The 18,023-nt window shown below is 33.8% G+C and overlaps 1 protein-coding gene across 3 annotated transcripts in view; it reads left to right on the top strand.

The window, feature by feature from the left end:
• LOC129002891 (octopamine receptor beta-1R-like) overlaps window positions 1-16,835 on the top strand; it is an 89,612-nt gene extending 72,777 nt beyond the window's left edge. For 2 of the 3 annotated variants that reach the window (XM_054431014.1, XM_054431006.1), the window contains 6 exons: window positions 1,176-1,334; window positions 3,592-3,750; window positions 7,358-7,549; window positions 11,186-11,380; window positions 12,524-12,748; window positions 13,563-16,835. In XM_054431014.1, coding sequence (XP_054286989.1) covers window positions 1,176-1,334; window positions 3,592-3,750; window positions 7,358-7,549; window positions 11,186-11,380; window positions 12,524-12,737 — 919 coding nt within the window. In that variant the 3' untranslated portion in view covers window positions 12,738-12,748; window positions 13,563-16,835. Of the gene's footprint in view, window positions 1-1,175; window positions 1,335-3,591; window positions 3,751-7,357; window positions 7,550-11,185; window positions 11,385-12,523; window positions 12,749-13,562 lie in introns of those variants that run through there. The other variant, XM_054431022.1, reaches the window with a different exon arrangement.
• Window positions 16,836-18,023: the final 1,188 nt, after the last annotated feature.

Below are 18,023 nucleotides of genomic sequence, written 5' to 3'. Positions count from 1 at the left end.
GTTTCCCAATTTTTCTCTAGAGCATTTTAAAGAGCTTAAAGAAAACAAATAATTTAGTATATTAACGTGTTTTGTAAGTGTATTAGTTACGAATATAATTCAAAAATTGTAAATTTAAAATTTAATGTTATTCTTAAAGGAGAATAGTGTAAAATGATGTTGTTTGTTTGTTTATAGATATGTCTTGATAAAACTTGTCAAATTTATTTGTTTTATACTAGGTTATTAATATTTTACCATAAACACACTTTATTAGCCTCCTTGTAGAAGCAAACCTAATTATTCATTCATTAAACTCAATGCTATTTAGTTAATTGAAAATCGGGCAAATTAAAACTCGTTTAGTCTGCAGGTTTGCTGTGACGGGGGTATTTAATATTTTTTCTTACTCCTTGTGATCCTTCCCTCTTATATAGTAAAGAATTACAGTAATTTTCAACAATCCCCTTTTATATAGAGCATGGAGGTAACTTATTTTATTACTTTATGAATAAATGTTTAAATATCGTAAAAAGTAATAACATTTCGAAACACCCTGTATGGAGTGGTTAATACACTTAAAACTAGTCCCAATCGATTTAAAATAACTAAAACCATCGAAAACCACACCTCACTCGACCTTAAACGTAAAAACAAAATTATTCAGGAACAAGAGCCCTTCGGAACAAAATGGGCCCCAAAAAGGGCCTTAGGACGCCCAAAATTTTGGGGACTCATCGGATCTTCATTTCTCATATTATTAGTAACTCACGGGTGAAATTTCATGAATGTACCAATTTTGTTGTTTATATGGAGTGTTTTTGTATTATTTTACCTGTACTATACCCCCACCACCCTCAGACGATCTGTTGCTGAACAGTTCGCTGCAGGAAATAGGTCTTTTTTGCCACACTCTGTATTTGCCTGGGTCACAGAAGCCTGTGTGTAACGTATCCAGCAAAACAAGGGGTAAGTCGATATAGTAAAGGGTAAACTGTCATGATAAAAATTAGGGGCAGGTACAAAACCTGAACCTACGACATTGTTGCTTTTGGTCCGAAGTCCATGGCGGTACTGACTGAGCCACCGACTCGTATTATGATAGTAGACTCGTTTTTATCTTTATACTTTTTTTTATTTTGTGTTTTAAAGTGTCTGGATAAAGAATTGTTATTAGAAGTGTTTGTTTGTTTTAGTGTGGACCGGTACTACGCGATCGTGCAGCCTCTGGACTACCCTCTGATCATGACTCAGGGCCGCCTAGTGGTCATGTTGGCTGTAGTCTGGTGCTCCCCAGCTCTACTAAGCTTCCTGCCAATCTTCATGGGCTGGTATACCACAGACGAGCATCTCAGGTCAGTGCAACATCTGTAACTAATATGATAAGTATCTTGAAAAGCACCACAATATATAAATCACAGTTGCCTTGCCCTCTAGAGACAGGGTACTCTATTTATTTTCCAAATAGCCATAAAAATCAACATAACCTACCAACAAGTGAAAAATCTTTGCTATGATTCAGAATGTTTAATGTTTGAACTTTTAACATTTTAGAAAGTATTTTCCAACAATTAAATTTCGTGCTAAACATATTGACAACTATTTGCTAAGCACGATCACATTTTTTTCCTGAAAAATTGTCGATGGTAAATATATATATATGTATATATATATATATATTGAATATTAAGAAATAAGTGAAATTTGTCAAATAGTATATTTTGAAAATTACCTTTTTAACACGTACAAATAATTGCAGCTAGGGTTCATGTTGCTCGAGCTTGAGCAATTGCAAAGTATTACAGGAGTTATTTAAAACGAATAACAGTCATAATTTCCGATGAGTTTAAGAGTCTACTCAATGACTAATGGAAATGCTACCGAAGGCCATATCAGTTCGATATAATCAATATTATTTCTTGTAAATATTCTATATTTTTTAAAAGCTGGTCTTGTTTTGGGTTTTCCCGACTTACTCATAACCACATTAGGTTGCCCATGTTTACTCCGTCCCTGTACGATACCACCATTGTCACTGGTGGTGGTAGCCTGTACGATACCACCATTGTCGCCGGTGGTGGTAGCCTGTACGATACCACCATTGTCGCTGGTGGTGGTAGCCTGTACGATACCACCATTGTCGCCGGTGGTGGTAGCCTGTACGATACCACCATTGTCGCCGGTGGTGGTAGCCTGTACGATACCACCATTGTCGCCGGTGGTGGTAGCCTGTACGATACCACCATTGTCGCCGGTGGTGGTAGCCTGTACGATACCACCATTATCCGGTGGTGGTAGCCTGTACGATACCACCATTGTCGCTGGTGGTGGTAGCCTGTACGATACCACCATTGTCACTGGTGGTGGTAGCCTGTACGATACCACCATTGTCGCCGGTGGTGGTAGCCTGTACGATACCACCATTGTCACCGGTGGTGGTAGCCTGTACGATACCACCATTATCCGGTGGTGGTAGCCTGTACGATACCACCATTATCCGGTGGTGGTAGCCTGTACGATACCACCATTGTCACTGGTGGTGGTAGCCTGTACGATACCACCATTGTCACTGGTGGTGGTAGCCTGTACGATACCACCATTGTCGCCGGTGGTGGTAGCCTGTACGATGCCACCATTGTCGCCGGTGGTGGTAGCCTGTACGATACCACCATTGTCACCGGTGGTGGTAGCCTGTACGATACCACCATTGTCGCTGGTGGTGGTAGCCTGTACGATACCACTATTGTCACTGGTGGTGGTAGCCTGTACGATACCACCATTGTCGCCGGTGGTGGTAGCCTGTACGATACCACCATTGTCACTGGTGGTGGTAGCCTGTACGATACCACCATTGTCACTGGTGGTGGTAGCCTGTACGATACCACCATTGTTGCCGGTGGTGGTAGCCTGTACGATACCACCATTGTCGCCAGTCGTATGTCCACAAATTACTGTCATTTTTAAATAGGAATACAATCCGTTCACATTACTACAACTACCTAAATGATTTCCTGCATAACCTGTCTGTCGCATTTTTTTCTTTCATTGGAATTAATTTGGTTAGGACAGTAGCTGTAATAACGTCAATTATATTTACCTGAGCAAATGCAGGGTTAAAAAGCCCGTTAATTGTTCAGTTGTTTTTTTTTTGTTTTCCTTAACTGTGAATAATAATGTAATCCTTCAATGAAAGTTTTAGTGAAGCTTTCTTAGACGTAGTCATATAGTCATATTCTCCTAAAATTTCTTGACTTTTATGGAAACATATATTTTATGTCCTTGCCGTACTAACTTTATTTACCCTTATCAGTACCAAATCCGTAAATAATTTCAAATTAAATATTAACAACAATTAAATTATCCAAATGATGATCGTGTAAACAAATATAATGGTCTTCATAAGGATTCCATGGGAACTTTTAAGCCAACGGGGGCCCAAGGGACTTTTTCAAAAAATTAAGATCAGTTTGCAAATCTATGCGACACAGTCTTGCCAATGAGACGTAAATGGTCAAGATCGGAAATGGTGGGGGAGTTCAATGGACAAATTTCGTGTTGGCGTATTAATTATATAGAAGATATCTAATTAATGTTATTCCTGCTTTCCAACAGATTCCGTATCAACAACCCAGACATGTGCACATTCGAGGTAAATCGGCCGTATGCCATCATCTCATCTTCTGTCAGTTTCTGGGTGCCAGGGGTCATCATGATCTTCATGTACTACCGAATATACATAGAAGCCGACCGTCAGGAGCGGATGCTATATAGGTGGAGTAATGCTTTATTTATTGTAGTCCTACATTTAGTATAATTTAGTGATGGTAGTTCTTATATTATAACAGTACTAAAACAAGTTTGGATTTTGTAATGTTGCCGAACATTATGATCCACTTTTGATTTTACGTATTTGTCATTTAGGAATATACATCGTATGGACGTACTGTCATATGCTCTCTCTATGTAAATACATTAAATTAAACCGTTATCTATGGATGGCTTCAGAAAGCATTTGCAAAACATGGTTGGTAGGTCGAAATAGTTTTTTAAAAGGAGGATAATGTAGTAGCCCATGAAATAGGCATGCTTATATCTAAACAAAAGATGATAATGTGCTAATAAATCATTCGGGTTTTAGCTCCATAATTTCTTTGAAAGTAAAAATAAGCGCATGCAATTATCTTATTTTTTTAATGGAGACAGAATGTCTGCCCTCGCCCTAAGGTTGTTAAAAATGTCAATTTTTGCTTTATAATGTAGATACCCAAGAAAGAATGATCCTTGAATAATAATTAAATTTAGAATAAAACAGTCTAACATCAAGGGTCACAACCTTCATATTAATCTTTTTTCGTATCCAAAATGACCGATCCAAGATGGTGGTCAATAACTTTGACTCTCTTAAAATCAAGAAATAAGTTATTGATTTAACAATGTTTTTTTAGTGGTAGGCAGTTGATATGGGAAGTGGTATTTGTAAAATATCATTAAACGTAAAAAGAATCATGTCAAAAATCTTTTCACAAAAATGTTAATAACTTAGGAACAAAAATGTAGGCCTATATTAAAAATGGATTTCAGCATTGAATTCTGAATTTAAAGCTAGTGTAGAATAAGGGGTCAGGTGCCTTTCTTTACATGAAAACATTTTGTGTCCAATGTGGTGGATTCAAGATGGCGGCCAAAAATTGGTAGGGCCTACCCACAAAAAATGAGGTACTGACTATCCAACAAAGTTTGGGTGTAGTCTAGGATTGATATTTTAAGAAATTTAGAAAAAAGTATGGGGGGGGATGGCATTTAAAACTCACTCTGTATCAAAATAAGCCCCATTTATTAACATCAACAATTACAATAAAATGCGTGATTATTTTACTGAATTATCATTATAATAACTGTTATGTTGATTATTATAGTATGGATCCTTATTGTTAGATGTTCGATAGCTATGTATCAATGTATGTAGGATTAAATTAAATATTAAAATTCGGTTAATATTAGTGGATTAAATATTAAATATTATATAAAGCTTATCCAACCAAACTTTATGTTTATACATGTTAATATAAAAGTTTATGAGATAATAGATTTGTATTTTATTTATTATGATATTAAATTTTAACTAAATTATTATAGAGTTCATAATGTATTTGCGTTATCTGTAACAGCCCTTGACCTACATTTTGGTCAAAACGTAATTTATTGAAAACTTATATCATTGTGAAAATTCAATCCGAAGCTTTTACTCAGTCATTGAAGAAATCATTTAATACATTTTGTTTTTTAAAACTTAATCCATATTAAAATTTTTAAAGTGGTACGCAACCATTGACTTAGGCGACAAGCTATTGTTTTTCATTCATTTACTTTCCAATTAATAGCTTTTACAGATTATTAAAAGTACCACTTTAAAGTCTGAAGTTTATAATTTGTAGTAGATTTTACACTTATAAACGTATATAGGCCTACACAATTATAAACTTTGCTTTAAGGCTACTGATTAAATAACACTACATAATCTCATTTGTAAAATCGTATTTTTGAAATAAAGAAATGTACTAGTTTCATTACACTTTGTGAGCTATTATTTTAAATTTATTTATTTAATTTTTTTTTTTAGTTTTTTAAGTATATGAAACTGAAAAAAAATTTTACTTATATAATCATTATCCCTTCGATAAAGTTGTATAGCCATGATAATGAAATCCTTTAAAGCTGAGAGCAAGTATAAAAGTTATGATATTGTTCACGTAAACCAGACATTACGTTGTGAGTACCGCTCGTCTGAGTGTGGGAGAAGGGGTTGTAGGGTTGATTGTTTCAGAAACAGAGGTAGGACGGGGTGGATTATGAGCACCTGAAAGCTTACTTTCCCTAAACGTTGCATGAATAACTTAGAGTGGAAAATACTGCGTTCCTCAACCAGCGGAAGTATGGCATTGAAAAGCTTTCTCTCTCTCTCTCTCTCTCTCTCTCTCTCTCTCTCTCTCTCTCTCTCTCTCTCTCTCTCTCTCTCTCTCTCTCTCTCTCTCTCTCTCTCTCTCTCTCTCTCTCTCTCTCTCTCTCTATCTCTCTCTCGAAACAAACCTCTTCAAATACAAAATCAATCCCAGTGAAATGTTTGTGGAACGGTTGCTTTGCTGTTTAGGAACTGTAAACATATCCAGTGATACTTAAGGTTTGAAAATTTAAAATCCATGCTCTATTGAAAATCGTTATTGGTCTATTAGCCTATGTGTTGTTGCATGAATAATATTTTAACACGATCATCCGCTGTTACGTATACATTATTATTTTAATCACACTAACAAAATTGCAAATCGAATTCACTTTGACCCCGTTGGATAGGAAGCTTTTACTTTCTACTTGACCTCTGTTTGTAGCTGTGTCAGAGACTAAGACTTATTGACAGGTTTGTAAATAAAACTACATTTACCCTGATTAATTTAAGTTAGAGTGTAATAAATTGCGATCGATGCTACACTCAACACTCAAGTAGGAGAGGAGGGGTGTACTTACTCGGATACATGTTTGCCTGGTATGCTAATTTCGGCTTGGCATAACCTTTTAGTATTTTAAAACTCAACTTATTTTCAGCTCCATTTACTTTTTTATTTAAAAAATAAACATGAGAGATATGAGAGGATTAACTATTTTCAAACGTTTAACGCACTATAAGATAGTATTAAAATCATGACAGCCTGTTTTACTAAAAGCGATGTTTATTCATAGAATAAACTGTTTCATTTGAAAACCGATATTACATTCTTGCTTGCTGTTTAAGAACAAGTACTTTGTACATAACCGAATACGAGTTGCTTACACCCGTTATTCTAACGGGAAAAAGACGCAAAATATAATAGCGCGGTTCTACTCGCCCATTGTTCATTTGAGAAAATAAAACTCTCATTTTACTACTTATTCGGGTAAGGAGTTTAAATTTCATAGGCAACCAAGTACGGCGTAGGCCTTACGTGTTTAAAAATACTGTAACTATATCTGAAAAGATCAACTTACCTAAATGTGTAGACCTACTTACGTTTGAACCCCTACTTATTTTTAAGGGAAACAGATCCGAAACAAACAAACAACCTACCGTAGTGTAATAATATAAACCGATTAGGACTTTTGAAATTGAAAAAGAAATATATATTTAACTCTAATTATCCAATTACCCCCCGTGGCTCGTTGTACTAAGTTCACAGAAAAACGCAAGAAAACGCCTACAAAACTTGTAATACCTTCCTTTAATGGAATACTTCCGGAAGTAGCCTATAATTAGAAGCTAGATGCAAAAATTAAGGAAATGAAACAACTGTTAAATTCAACCCTAGCCATTATTTGCGTGATAATAAAAAAATGTTTTTACTGTGAATAGGAGCAAAGTAGCAACAGCTCTACTAAACAAACATCTGCAGATCAACGGTATCAGCACGAGTGGTCTGCCTGCAGAGCCTTCGTCACAGGGTAGCGCCAGCAGCAGCAAGATGAAGAGAGAGCGCAAGGCAGCTCGGACACTTGGCATCATCATGTCGGCCTTCTTAGCCTGCTGGCTGCCGTTCTTCCTATGGTCAGAACAATAAATAAAACTAACTATAGAAAAGCAATTTCATCATTGAACTAACAAGTTGACTAAAGAAAAATTGTTGTATCTAAACAAAAATTGTGACTAAAATAGTGAAATATATCAAATTCCCTGTTGCTATTAATATAAATCGAGTACAAATCCTTCCTAGAATATATGTTTGCATGATGATGAACTAAACACAACAACCAAGTCAACAAGTAGTCTTGTCCACAACAATCATTCAACAAGGCTTAACTGAAATATTAAATTTAATACATACATTTTTGACCTTAACGAAATATAAGTCTCAAAATGTTTTATGAGAAGTACATCGACAAAATATCCTATCTAGCCGGCATATAATGTTGTTTCATACATAAGTACATACAAATGTAATATAAAAGAGTTCAATCAAACCGACTCAAGATTTGCATACCTTAACGTAATAATATAATTTAAAATAGAAACATTTGATTGTACAAAAAGGGGTGAAATGCAATCAAACAACACCATCACATAAACTGTTAGGAACTGTCACATAAGTTACTATATATCTTTTTTCATTTTTAAGGCGTAGTTTAGAGTTATAAGTTAAAATCTGTGTAGTGTAATGTTGTAGGATTTGGTGTTGTGCTACACGCCATACACATTAGTAATCACCTCACACACGATAGCAGCACTGCACCACACTCTATACAGTACTTACATACTAGTACCACATAATCACATACTAGAGTGTAGTTTAAAGTAAGTTAAAATCTGTGTAGTGTAATGTTGTAGGATTTGGTGTTGTGCTACACGCCATACACATTAGTAATCCCCTCACACACGATAGCAGCACTGCACCACACTCTATACAGTACTTACATACTAGTACCACATAATCACATACTAGAGTGTAGTTTAAAGTAAGTTAAAATCTGTGTAGTGTAATGTTGTAGGATTTGGTGTTGTGCTACACGCCATACACATTAGTAATCACCTCACACACAATAGCAGCACTGCACCACACTCTATACAGTACTTACATACTAGTACCACATAATCACATACTAGAGTGTAGTTTAAAGTAAGTTAAAATCTGTGTAGTGTAATGTTGTAGGATTTGGTGTTGTGCTACACGCCATACACATTAGTAATCACCTCACACACGATAGCAGCACTGCACCACACTCTATAGAGTACTTACATACTAGTACCACATATATTACCAACATACTAGAGTGTCGTTTAAAGTATTAAGTTAAAATCTGTGTAGTGTAATGTTGTAGGATTTGGTCTTGTGCTACACGCCATACACATTAGTAATCACCTCACACACGATAGCAGCACTGCACCACACTCTATAGAGTACTTACATACTAGTACCACATATATTACCAACATACTAGAGTGTCGTTTAAAGTATTAAGTTAAAATCTGTGTAGTGTAATGTTGTAGGATTTGGTCTTGTGCTACACGCCATACACATTAGTAATCACCTCACACACGATAGCAGCACTGCATCACACTCTATAGAGTACTTACATACTAGTACCACATATATTACCAACATACTAGAGTGTAGTTTAAAGTATTAAGTTAAAATCTGTGTAGTGTAATGTTGTAGGATTTGGTCTTGTGCTACACGCCATACACATTAGTAATCACCTCACACACGATAGCAGCACTGCACCACATTCTATACAGTACTTACATACTAGTACCACATATATTATCAACGTACTAGAGTGTCGTTTAAAGTATTAAGTTAAAATCTGTGTAGTGTAATGTTGTAGGATTTGGTGTTGTGCTACACGCCATACACATTAGTAATCACCTCACACACGATAGCAGCACTGCACCACACTCTATACAGTACTTACATACTAGTACCACATATATTACCAACATACTAGAGTGTAGTTTAAAGTATTAAGTTAAAATCTGTGTAGTGTAATGTAGGATTTGGTCTTGTGCTACACGCCATACACATTAGTAATCACCTCACACACGATAGGAGCACTGCACCACATTCTATACAGTACTTACATACTAGTACCACATATATTACCAACATACTAGAGTGTAGTTTAAAGTATTAAGTTAAAATCTGTGTAGTGTAATGTAGGATTTGGTGTTGTGCTACACGCCATAGACATTAGTAATCACCTCACACACGATAGCAGCACTGCACCACATTCTATACAGTACTTACATACTAGTACCACATATATTACCAACATACTAGAGTGTAGTTTAAAGTATTAAGCTAAAATCTGTGTAGTGTAATGTTGTAGGATTTTGTGTTGTGCTACACGCCATACACATTAGTAATCACCTCACACACGATAGGAGCACTGCACCACATTCTATACAGTACTTACATACTAGTACCACATATATTACCAACATACTAGAGTGTAGTTTAAAGTATTAAGTTAAAATCTGTGTAGTGTAATGTAGGATTTGGTGTTGTGCTACACGCCATAGACATTAGTAATCACCTCACACACGATAGCAGCACTGCACCACATTCTATACAGTACTTACATACTAGTACCACATATATTACCAACATACTAGAGTGTAGTTTAAAGTATTAAGCTAAAATCTGTGTAGTGTAATGTTGTAGGATTTTGTGTTGTGCTACACGCCATACACATTAGTAATCACCTCACTTACGACAGCCGCACTGCACCAAGATCCATACTGTATTTACAATATAGCACCAAATTATCAATTTCATAGAGCGTCATAGTAAAGTTCAAGTTAGTTAGTTTAGGTAAATATGAATAGGAACATTAATATGATTTGCATCACGCGTGAGCCAATGGTTTCAGTACAACGGTAAACTGTGCTAATAAAAAGTAGTTGCATTGACCAGGATCCGAACTTACGACATCGCTGCTCTGGTCCTGAAGTCCGTGACTCTACCGACTGAGCCTCCGACTCACCTAAACTATAAATCGTAACGTTTTGAAGACATATTGTGTACTACTAAGTGTTTGCTATTTTGAATTAGCACACTAGACGCTTAGAAGAAGCTTCACACTTGATACTTAGGGAACAACGAACATAATATGTAAACTTGAGCCATCAAATTCAACTTGATTCCAACCAATCTAAACAAAACTGATAAATATCAAAATAACAATTTTTTATTGAAATAATTTATTTTCCAAGCCCTTCCAAGTTATATCTTTGATAGTTTACTTTGTTACTTAAGTAAATAAAAATGGAAAAAATATAGTGATTGAGTGGTTAGAGAAGAGAAAAAAATGTTGTATACGAGTATATAATCGGAATTCATACTCAAAAATCTCAATGCCCATTAGGGTTTTCATCAACATTTATTTGCTGATTGTGGTTGTAATTTGGTTGTTCCCCCATTGTATTTTGTAAATTTAGTATTTAAAATAGTTCAGTATTTAAAACACTCGGGGGAATTTTTTTTGTAACGACAAAGTTTCAAGAGTGTATTTATTTGATAAGTCTGGTATATTAATTTAAAAATAGCGACCTCTTCGTAGTACCTCCAATATACTTTTTAAATTTTTACTGTGTTACGCATACAATATTTGTATTAATCATGTGTTACAAATTGGCTTATTTTCTTTTACATTCACGTTATCAGTGGACATATTTGTTCATGTTTAGGTACCTGATAACAACACTGTGTGGACCGCCCTGCTACTGTCCTCATGCAGTGGTTGCTGCAGTGTTCTGGGTTGGCTACTTCAACTCTGCACTCAACCCGTTGATCTACGCTTACTTCAACCGCGAGTTTCGAGTTGCGTTCAAGAAAACTCTGCAGTCTTGCTGTTACCATGTTCTACTTGTCTTCCCTTCGAGGTAGTTTGACTTATTTATTAATAATAAATAAAAATATCCTAGCATTTCAAGGACATGATAAATGAATAAATACCTTTTACAGATTAGGTAAAATATAAAATCTTATATAGAACAATAAGTTGTTAATGTTATTGAAACATATTTTTTCGAATGCTTTTAGTATGAATAACTGTGCTAAAAATTTATTGCTGATTAGAAACCTTGCATCAAGTAACTCATTAACAATACTTTGTGCACACGTATCTTACTTGTAACTATTCATTGATAAAGTATTAAGTGTTTCCTGTTGATTACGTGTAACCTAGATCAAAGAACGTGAAACGTAATCAGGCACAAAAAGAACATAACAAGCAAAGTTATTTCATTTCAAGAGAATACATTTTGTGTATTCAATCATGGGCTGAAGTTTAGCTTTAATACATTTGCAGCTTCATTTTTATCGGCGTTTTAGAGGAAATCCTCCAAAACATTAAATCATCTTAAGGGGTTATCGTCATTTTAACAAAAATTGAATTCTGCTGAAACGTCAAAATAGTGGTCATCTAATTACTTGAACAGTGCTAAAAATATCGACACTTGCCGGTGAATCAGCCAATTTAAAACATCGATTAGAGAATTATGCAATGGCTAATGAACGGCACATCAAACTCTTGTAGGGGTATATTAATGTTGTTTTCTTTCTATTGATGTAGTTTTCATCAGTATTTGTGCAGTATGAAGGCCAATAAAAATATGTAAAACCTGACGATTTATTTAAGAACAAACTGTCGGTAATTTTAGAGCTATAGTGTAAAATGTACCCATAAAGACACGAGTTACTTCCTCTAAGAGTTTTGTATTCTTTCACCCATACTATAGGTTTATCATGCAAGATACAAAATGATATTCTTCTAACTTTATCACTGAAGTGTCCCTTAAGAGTTGGATCCAACATTCTCAAGTTAATTTGCAAGAATAAAGAAACAATACCTTGTGAGCATAACAGTTGCTATGATATCTACAATTGTAACAACCATTGAAAGTCATTTTAAAATGATCACATTTTACTCGAGAGTATAAGTCAAATTAATGTTAATACAAATTGTCTAAATTACCTATGTTATGTTTGTTGTTTATAATATTGCCAAACCTGTCCTGCTGCAGGAGACATTCACGACAGAGGTTCCAGCCCCAGTCCAGTGTGACGCGCGGGAGTCGCCCCATCATGAACAGCAACGTGTCTTCGTCTGCAGAGATACATTTCCTCAACAACTCGTCCATGGTGCGCATCAACACTCCTGACGATCCCACTCGCTCCTTTCCTTCCAAGAACAACTCGGAGGCCGAAACTCGTGTGCTGTCTGAGGCCGTCATCTAAACCGTTGAAACGTAAGATCCAGCTTACCGTCTAAATACTTATTTACTAAACATTTTACATTTTATCATACATTTTACTTACTTATACGACATGCTAAATCGCAACGCTCTCTTATTAATTTGTGTATGCAAAAGGATTTTAACTGTTGGCTGTAGAATAATAGTCTGTATTCGCTCCGTAGTTCATTGGGTTCTAGCATGCTCCATGGACAAGAATAAAATAATTTGCTGAGTATATAATATGATACGTCTTAAAAAAATTGTATTGGTCAATAAAGGAATACATAATAGAGATCAATTGGAATAAAAAAAAATTAAGTAACACACACTTATTTTAAAATATTAAACTATTTTAGTAATACTAAAGTAAGCTAAGTTTTACTTGATGATCGTGACTTTCATTTTGTTCCTACTATCGTTTCCAAGCTATAATCACATACTACTTATTTGCTATGAATGTAAGTATATTGCGAGGGCTAGGATATTATAATATAAACTATACTCTATATCATAAAAATTTATTCTTTTTACGATTTTTTTGTGGTTATAGGCTTACTCAAGGCCATTATGGTATACATTGATACATTTACTTTTTTATTGACTTTTTTATTGTTATATAAAGGGGGTTTATTCACGCTCTCACTTTTATATTTGTTATATAAGAAGCCCTAGATATATGGTTGATAATTTAAATAATTTTAAAAGTGAGTTCACTTTTCAATGTTTTGGAGTTGAGTTGGATTTATATTAAATACCTCACAAACGACAAAATTTGGATTGATCGTTAATTTAAAAGTAAATATATCAACAATGTATATGTTTACAGGAACAAGAGATGTCTTACCGCCACTCTCAGCAGGCAGACCGACAATCATTTACTTCCATAGGCATAGTTTTCCAAAATAAGATATATTTTTCTAAGATAAAAACCATAAAATTGGTATGAAAAATTGTTATAATACCCTTGGGAAATAAAAATTGATCACGGAAACAAATTATATTTAACATTTAATATAATCACCATTTGAAAAAGCTAAAGATTTCCTTTTTTAAGCATAACAAACTAAATAACTTATACATGTTCAATTTAATGAAACATTGCTACTTGACCATTTATAAAATTTTGTTACCATTTTTCTGTGATATGTGAAGAGCATAGATAATATGTTAATATACATTTATATGTGTAAGTAAGTGTTACATTAATGAGATTAAAAGTTAAAATTGATTTATAACTGACTTGGTTAAATAATGTTGGTCGACGTTCATTGTTTAAAATAAATACTATTTTGATGTATTTATTTCGTTTTGACTTAACGTTGTACATGCATTTCGTTGAATGAATATAACTGTAACATCCATATTTAAAAAAGTACAATTAAGGGAAAAATCAACTCCAATCTTTGTTTTAACTTACAAGCGTATTATTGTCTTTTAAATTAGTATTTAACAATTTAAGGACGTTGTGTATTGCTGTTAACTGTTTGCTGTTGACCTAGACATTGTTTAGTGGTCGTCGCGTAGTGAACCTAATGTTGGATTGACATTGAAACCGTTGTAAAAGACTGCCAGATCCCCAGCCAGTGATGATAAACCTTTCGTCAATACTGTCAGGGTATGAAGAAAACAAAACAAACTAGCAGGAGCATCACGGAACAACACGTATGTGTGATGTTTGTTGGCTTAATTATTGATTCGTAACACTTTTTAGCTATAACTATTCATAGTATTAGTATACAATTAAAAGTATTGAAAAGTAATAAACATACATAAAGTTGTTTACTAAAACTCTACAACAAAAGTTTGTTCTAAAACAGTGTTTGCATTTCAAAATCAAATAACTCTTTTGTAATAATTTGTTATTGTAAATTATTAATTAAAGTATAACACAATTTCAAAAATGAAAAGAATATCGTTAGATATATTATAAATACAGTATGATTGAAAAGTCCGGAACGGTGTAATTTATTTGTTACAATTATAGATAAATTAATGAGACTTGGTATTTCAATAATAGTCACAAATGCCTATTCTTTTAAGCCAGCATTATCACGTTTTTATTCTTTAAAGGGAACAGCCCACGAGGAGTTAGACAAAATTCTTAAATAGCTGCATAGGTCAAGTTTGGTATCAAATTAAAGGTCTTAGTTAGTAGAATACATTACCGCAAGCCCGAATTCAAACTGTATACTAAGTCAAAAATGGCAGCTGTTTAAATATTTCTTTAGTATGTATGGCATTTTGAATTTTTGTACGGCAGCCATTTTATTGTTTTGGGCTCAAATTTGCAGCATTGTATTCTACTAATAAATACCTTTAATTTGATGTGCATATCGACCTATGCATACGTTTACGATTTTCTTCCGACTACTAGTGGGCTATACCCTGGAGGTAGCGTATAATAGCTTTGCAAATTCAATGAATATTTTTGTTGGTGGCTCACATCAACTACAACGATTTTGGTAAAAAAAAAAACTGGCTACAAATTTAACATGGGGATGGAATGTCTAGTTGTATTAATAGTCAAAGTTTGTACTAACTAAGACCTTTAATTTGATACCTTAAGAATTTTGCGTGACTCTTCGTGGGCCGTCCCCTTTAAGGGTTAAACAATGTATAATAGCTTAAAGTAGTAGACATTTATGGCTATTATTGATATACTAAGTCATATTACTTGATCAATAACGGTAAAAACAATATTGCACCGTTCTGAGACTGTTCAATCACACTATATAAGATGACAATAAACTATGAAAATACGGTTCACTACTAAGTGAAGTAAAAACCAAAACAACAAAAATCAAGTCAGTAGGTCAAAGAAATCACCACAAATTATTTTTATTAATAAAAAAGTCACGAAAAATCCCATTGCTTAGCCATTAAAATTTATGTTTAAGGCTTTTATATCTACCTATAAAATGCAAACTGTAACGTTTTGCAGCTTTTTAAAACACAATGTTAGTAATCCGATTAAAACAAACTGCAGTCTGGCTTAACTTTCTTGTCAATTCCAATCTACACAACAAAATCTTATCAACACGTTATAAGTATTTGTAAGTGTATTAATTCGATGTACAAACAAACATTTATGTCGAGAACCAAAGACTACACTATTAGAGGACACACAGAGCAATACGATAGCCAAGTTTAGATTAGGTTAGGATTACGTTGTTTTGTTGATACTTTTTATATGTTTTTTTGTACAGTTGAGTGCTATATTTGTACTCTGTGAGTGCACTTTATGTCAATTACATTTCATTACTTATCTGTCGTGTTAATATTTTAAAAAGAAATCGAACAATGAGAAAAATAACTGCTAAATAAAAATTGTTAATTATGATGGAAGATTTAAGTTTTAGTATATATTTATTCGGGTTACTTTTACCAATACCAAGATAACTTATTGATACGTATTTAAGAATGTTGGTATCTTACTTTTTTATTAATATATATATTAAATTCCCATGTGACGTATTTGTGTGGGTGGATTATAAAATGATACCTCTAATGCTAAAAGCCAACTAAAATTACAAAATAATAAAACAATACGAGAACATGTCTCTCTACACTATCGTTACATTTAAAACGTGGCAGCTTTCGGCATGTTATACGTTATTCATATTATAATGGATGATTTATAAAACAATGATAACAACAAAATACAGGTGTCAAACTAACCATGATAAATGGAGTACAATATTTTCTACAACTCATAATGTTCATTGATAAAAACATACATAAAATGTTAACAAAAATATTATCTAAAGAATACCGGTTGTGCAATTTCTCATCGTTCGGGTATCTTACAAACTTTTCGCAACTTTTCTTTTAACGAAAAAAAAAATTCAACAGTTTATTCCCTTTATACAGTTTCCAATCTAACTCTTCAGGGCGCCTCCCCTTTACAAAATATTCGGAGAAACAGACATTTCTATTAATTTCGTCACTACTAGGTTTAGATTAATGTTTGGTGTTACCCAACGCAATGTGTTAGGTAAGGTGTTAGTTCTGCAAATGTATATTTGTTATTATTATTACGTTTGATGAATTCTGAACGTTTTATATTTGAATGTAAAATAAATTATTTATTTGTTCTACACTGTTTTATTTGTGTATAACTATCACTAATATACCTTTTGTGCTACCAAGTAAACTCTAGAACTTTCATAACTATTACATTACTTAAGGGTTCCACTCCAACACCATATAACCAGTTTACCAAAAGAGTTATTACAACGTACAAATATGAATTTTACGAAAAGATAATTCTTCTATACTCTTAAGTGAATCATCGAAATATTAAAAAAAACTATTGCTTTCTTTGGACCATACTAAAGAGTGAAGATTCCAATGGATTCTCCAAATAACTAAATAACAAATAAAATAAATGAAAACGGGTAGGGTATGTTTAAACTAGATTAAAATATGAGTAAGACGTGAAATGAGGTTTACATTTGTGGTAATGTTAGCGTTTTGTGTATAGGTCGACCGCCAAGCACGTGATTTGTGTTGAACTTAGTAAGTCACCAATCCAGCAACTAACTGTTACGTGACATGGGGGCTTACACATGGATGGTATTAAGCCGCGGCATTGAAACTGGACCCGGTTGCCAGTAAGCTCATTACAGCACGGGTGGTGTAAAACGCAATGTGATCTGAATGCAAGTGTATAAGCGTAAATATGATCACGATAATGAAATTAAACAAAGTTAAAACTATGAAACTTATATAACTAAAAGTCACGAATACTAAAAAAGACCCGGTATGGATCATAAACATAAACAAATGACGATTTTGGCCCAAAAATAAGCATTATTTAATATTGCTTGAATAGAAATGCCAAAACATATGTTCAATGCTATTAGTACAGGATTCGGGCCAACATCGTCATTTGTTTATGTTTATGATTCATACCGGTATTTTTTCTAGGATACGTGCTAAAAGTATAGCTGGCAAAAATCAAGTTAAGGTATAATAAATTTTAATAGTTTTAACTATTTTTTATTCTCACGGTTGATTGTTTTCTCCTTGTCAAAGTAACTATTTATTAATGCAGACATTAAACCATTACATCCTCTTATTAAACCTAAGAAAACAACTTTATTTCTGCGCATAGAAACTATTAGTATTTCTTCTACTAATTCAAATTTTAAAACATGATTTGGCTCTCTCTCTATACAACAGAGAACTACACGAAATCCTAGTAACTTTACGTTGCTATTAATATTACCCCCCAATAACTGGGCTTTTAGCTTATTTAAACCAAAATATGAACAACGATGAGTGT

The sequence above is a fragment of the Macrosteles quadrilineatus genome, unplaced genomic scaffold (assembly GCF_028750875.1).
Source record: "Macrosteles quadrilineatus isolate MER2022 unplaced genomic scaffold, UCM_ALF_1.0 Scaffold_1__1_contigs__length_201487025, whole genome shotgun sequence".
Taxonomy (NCBI): domain Eukaryota; kingdom Metazoa; phylum Arthropoda; class Insecta; order Hemiptera; family Cicadellidae; genus Macrosteles; species Macrosteles quadrilineatus.
This window is presented reverse-complemented; position numbering and strand designations above follow the sequence as displayed.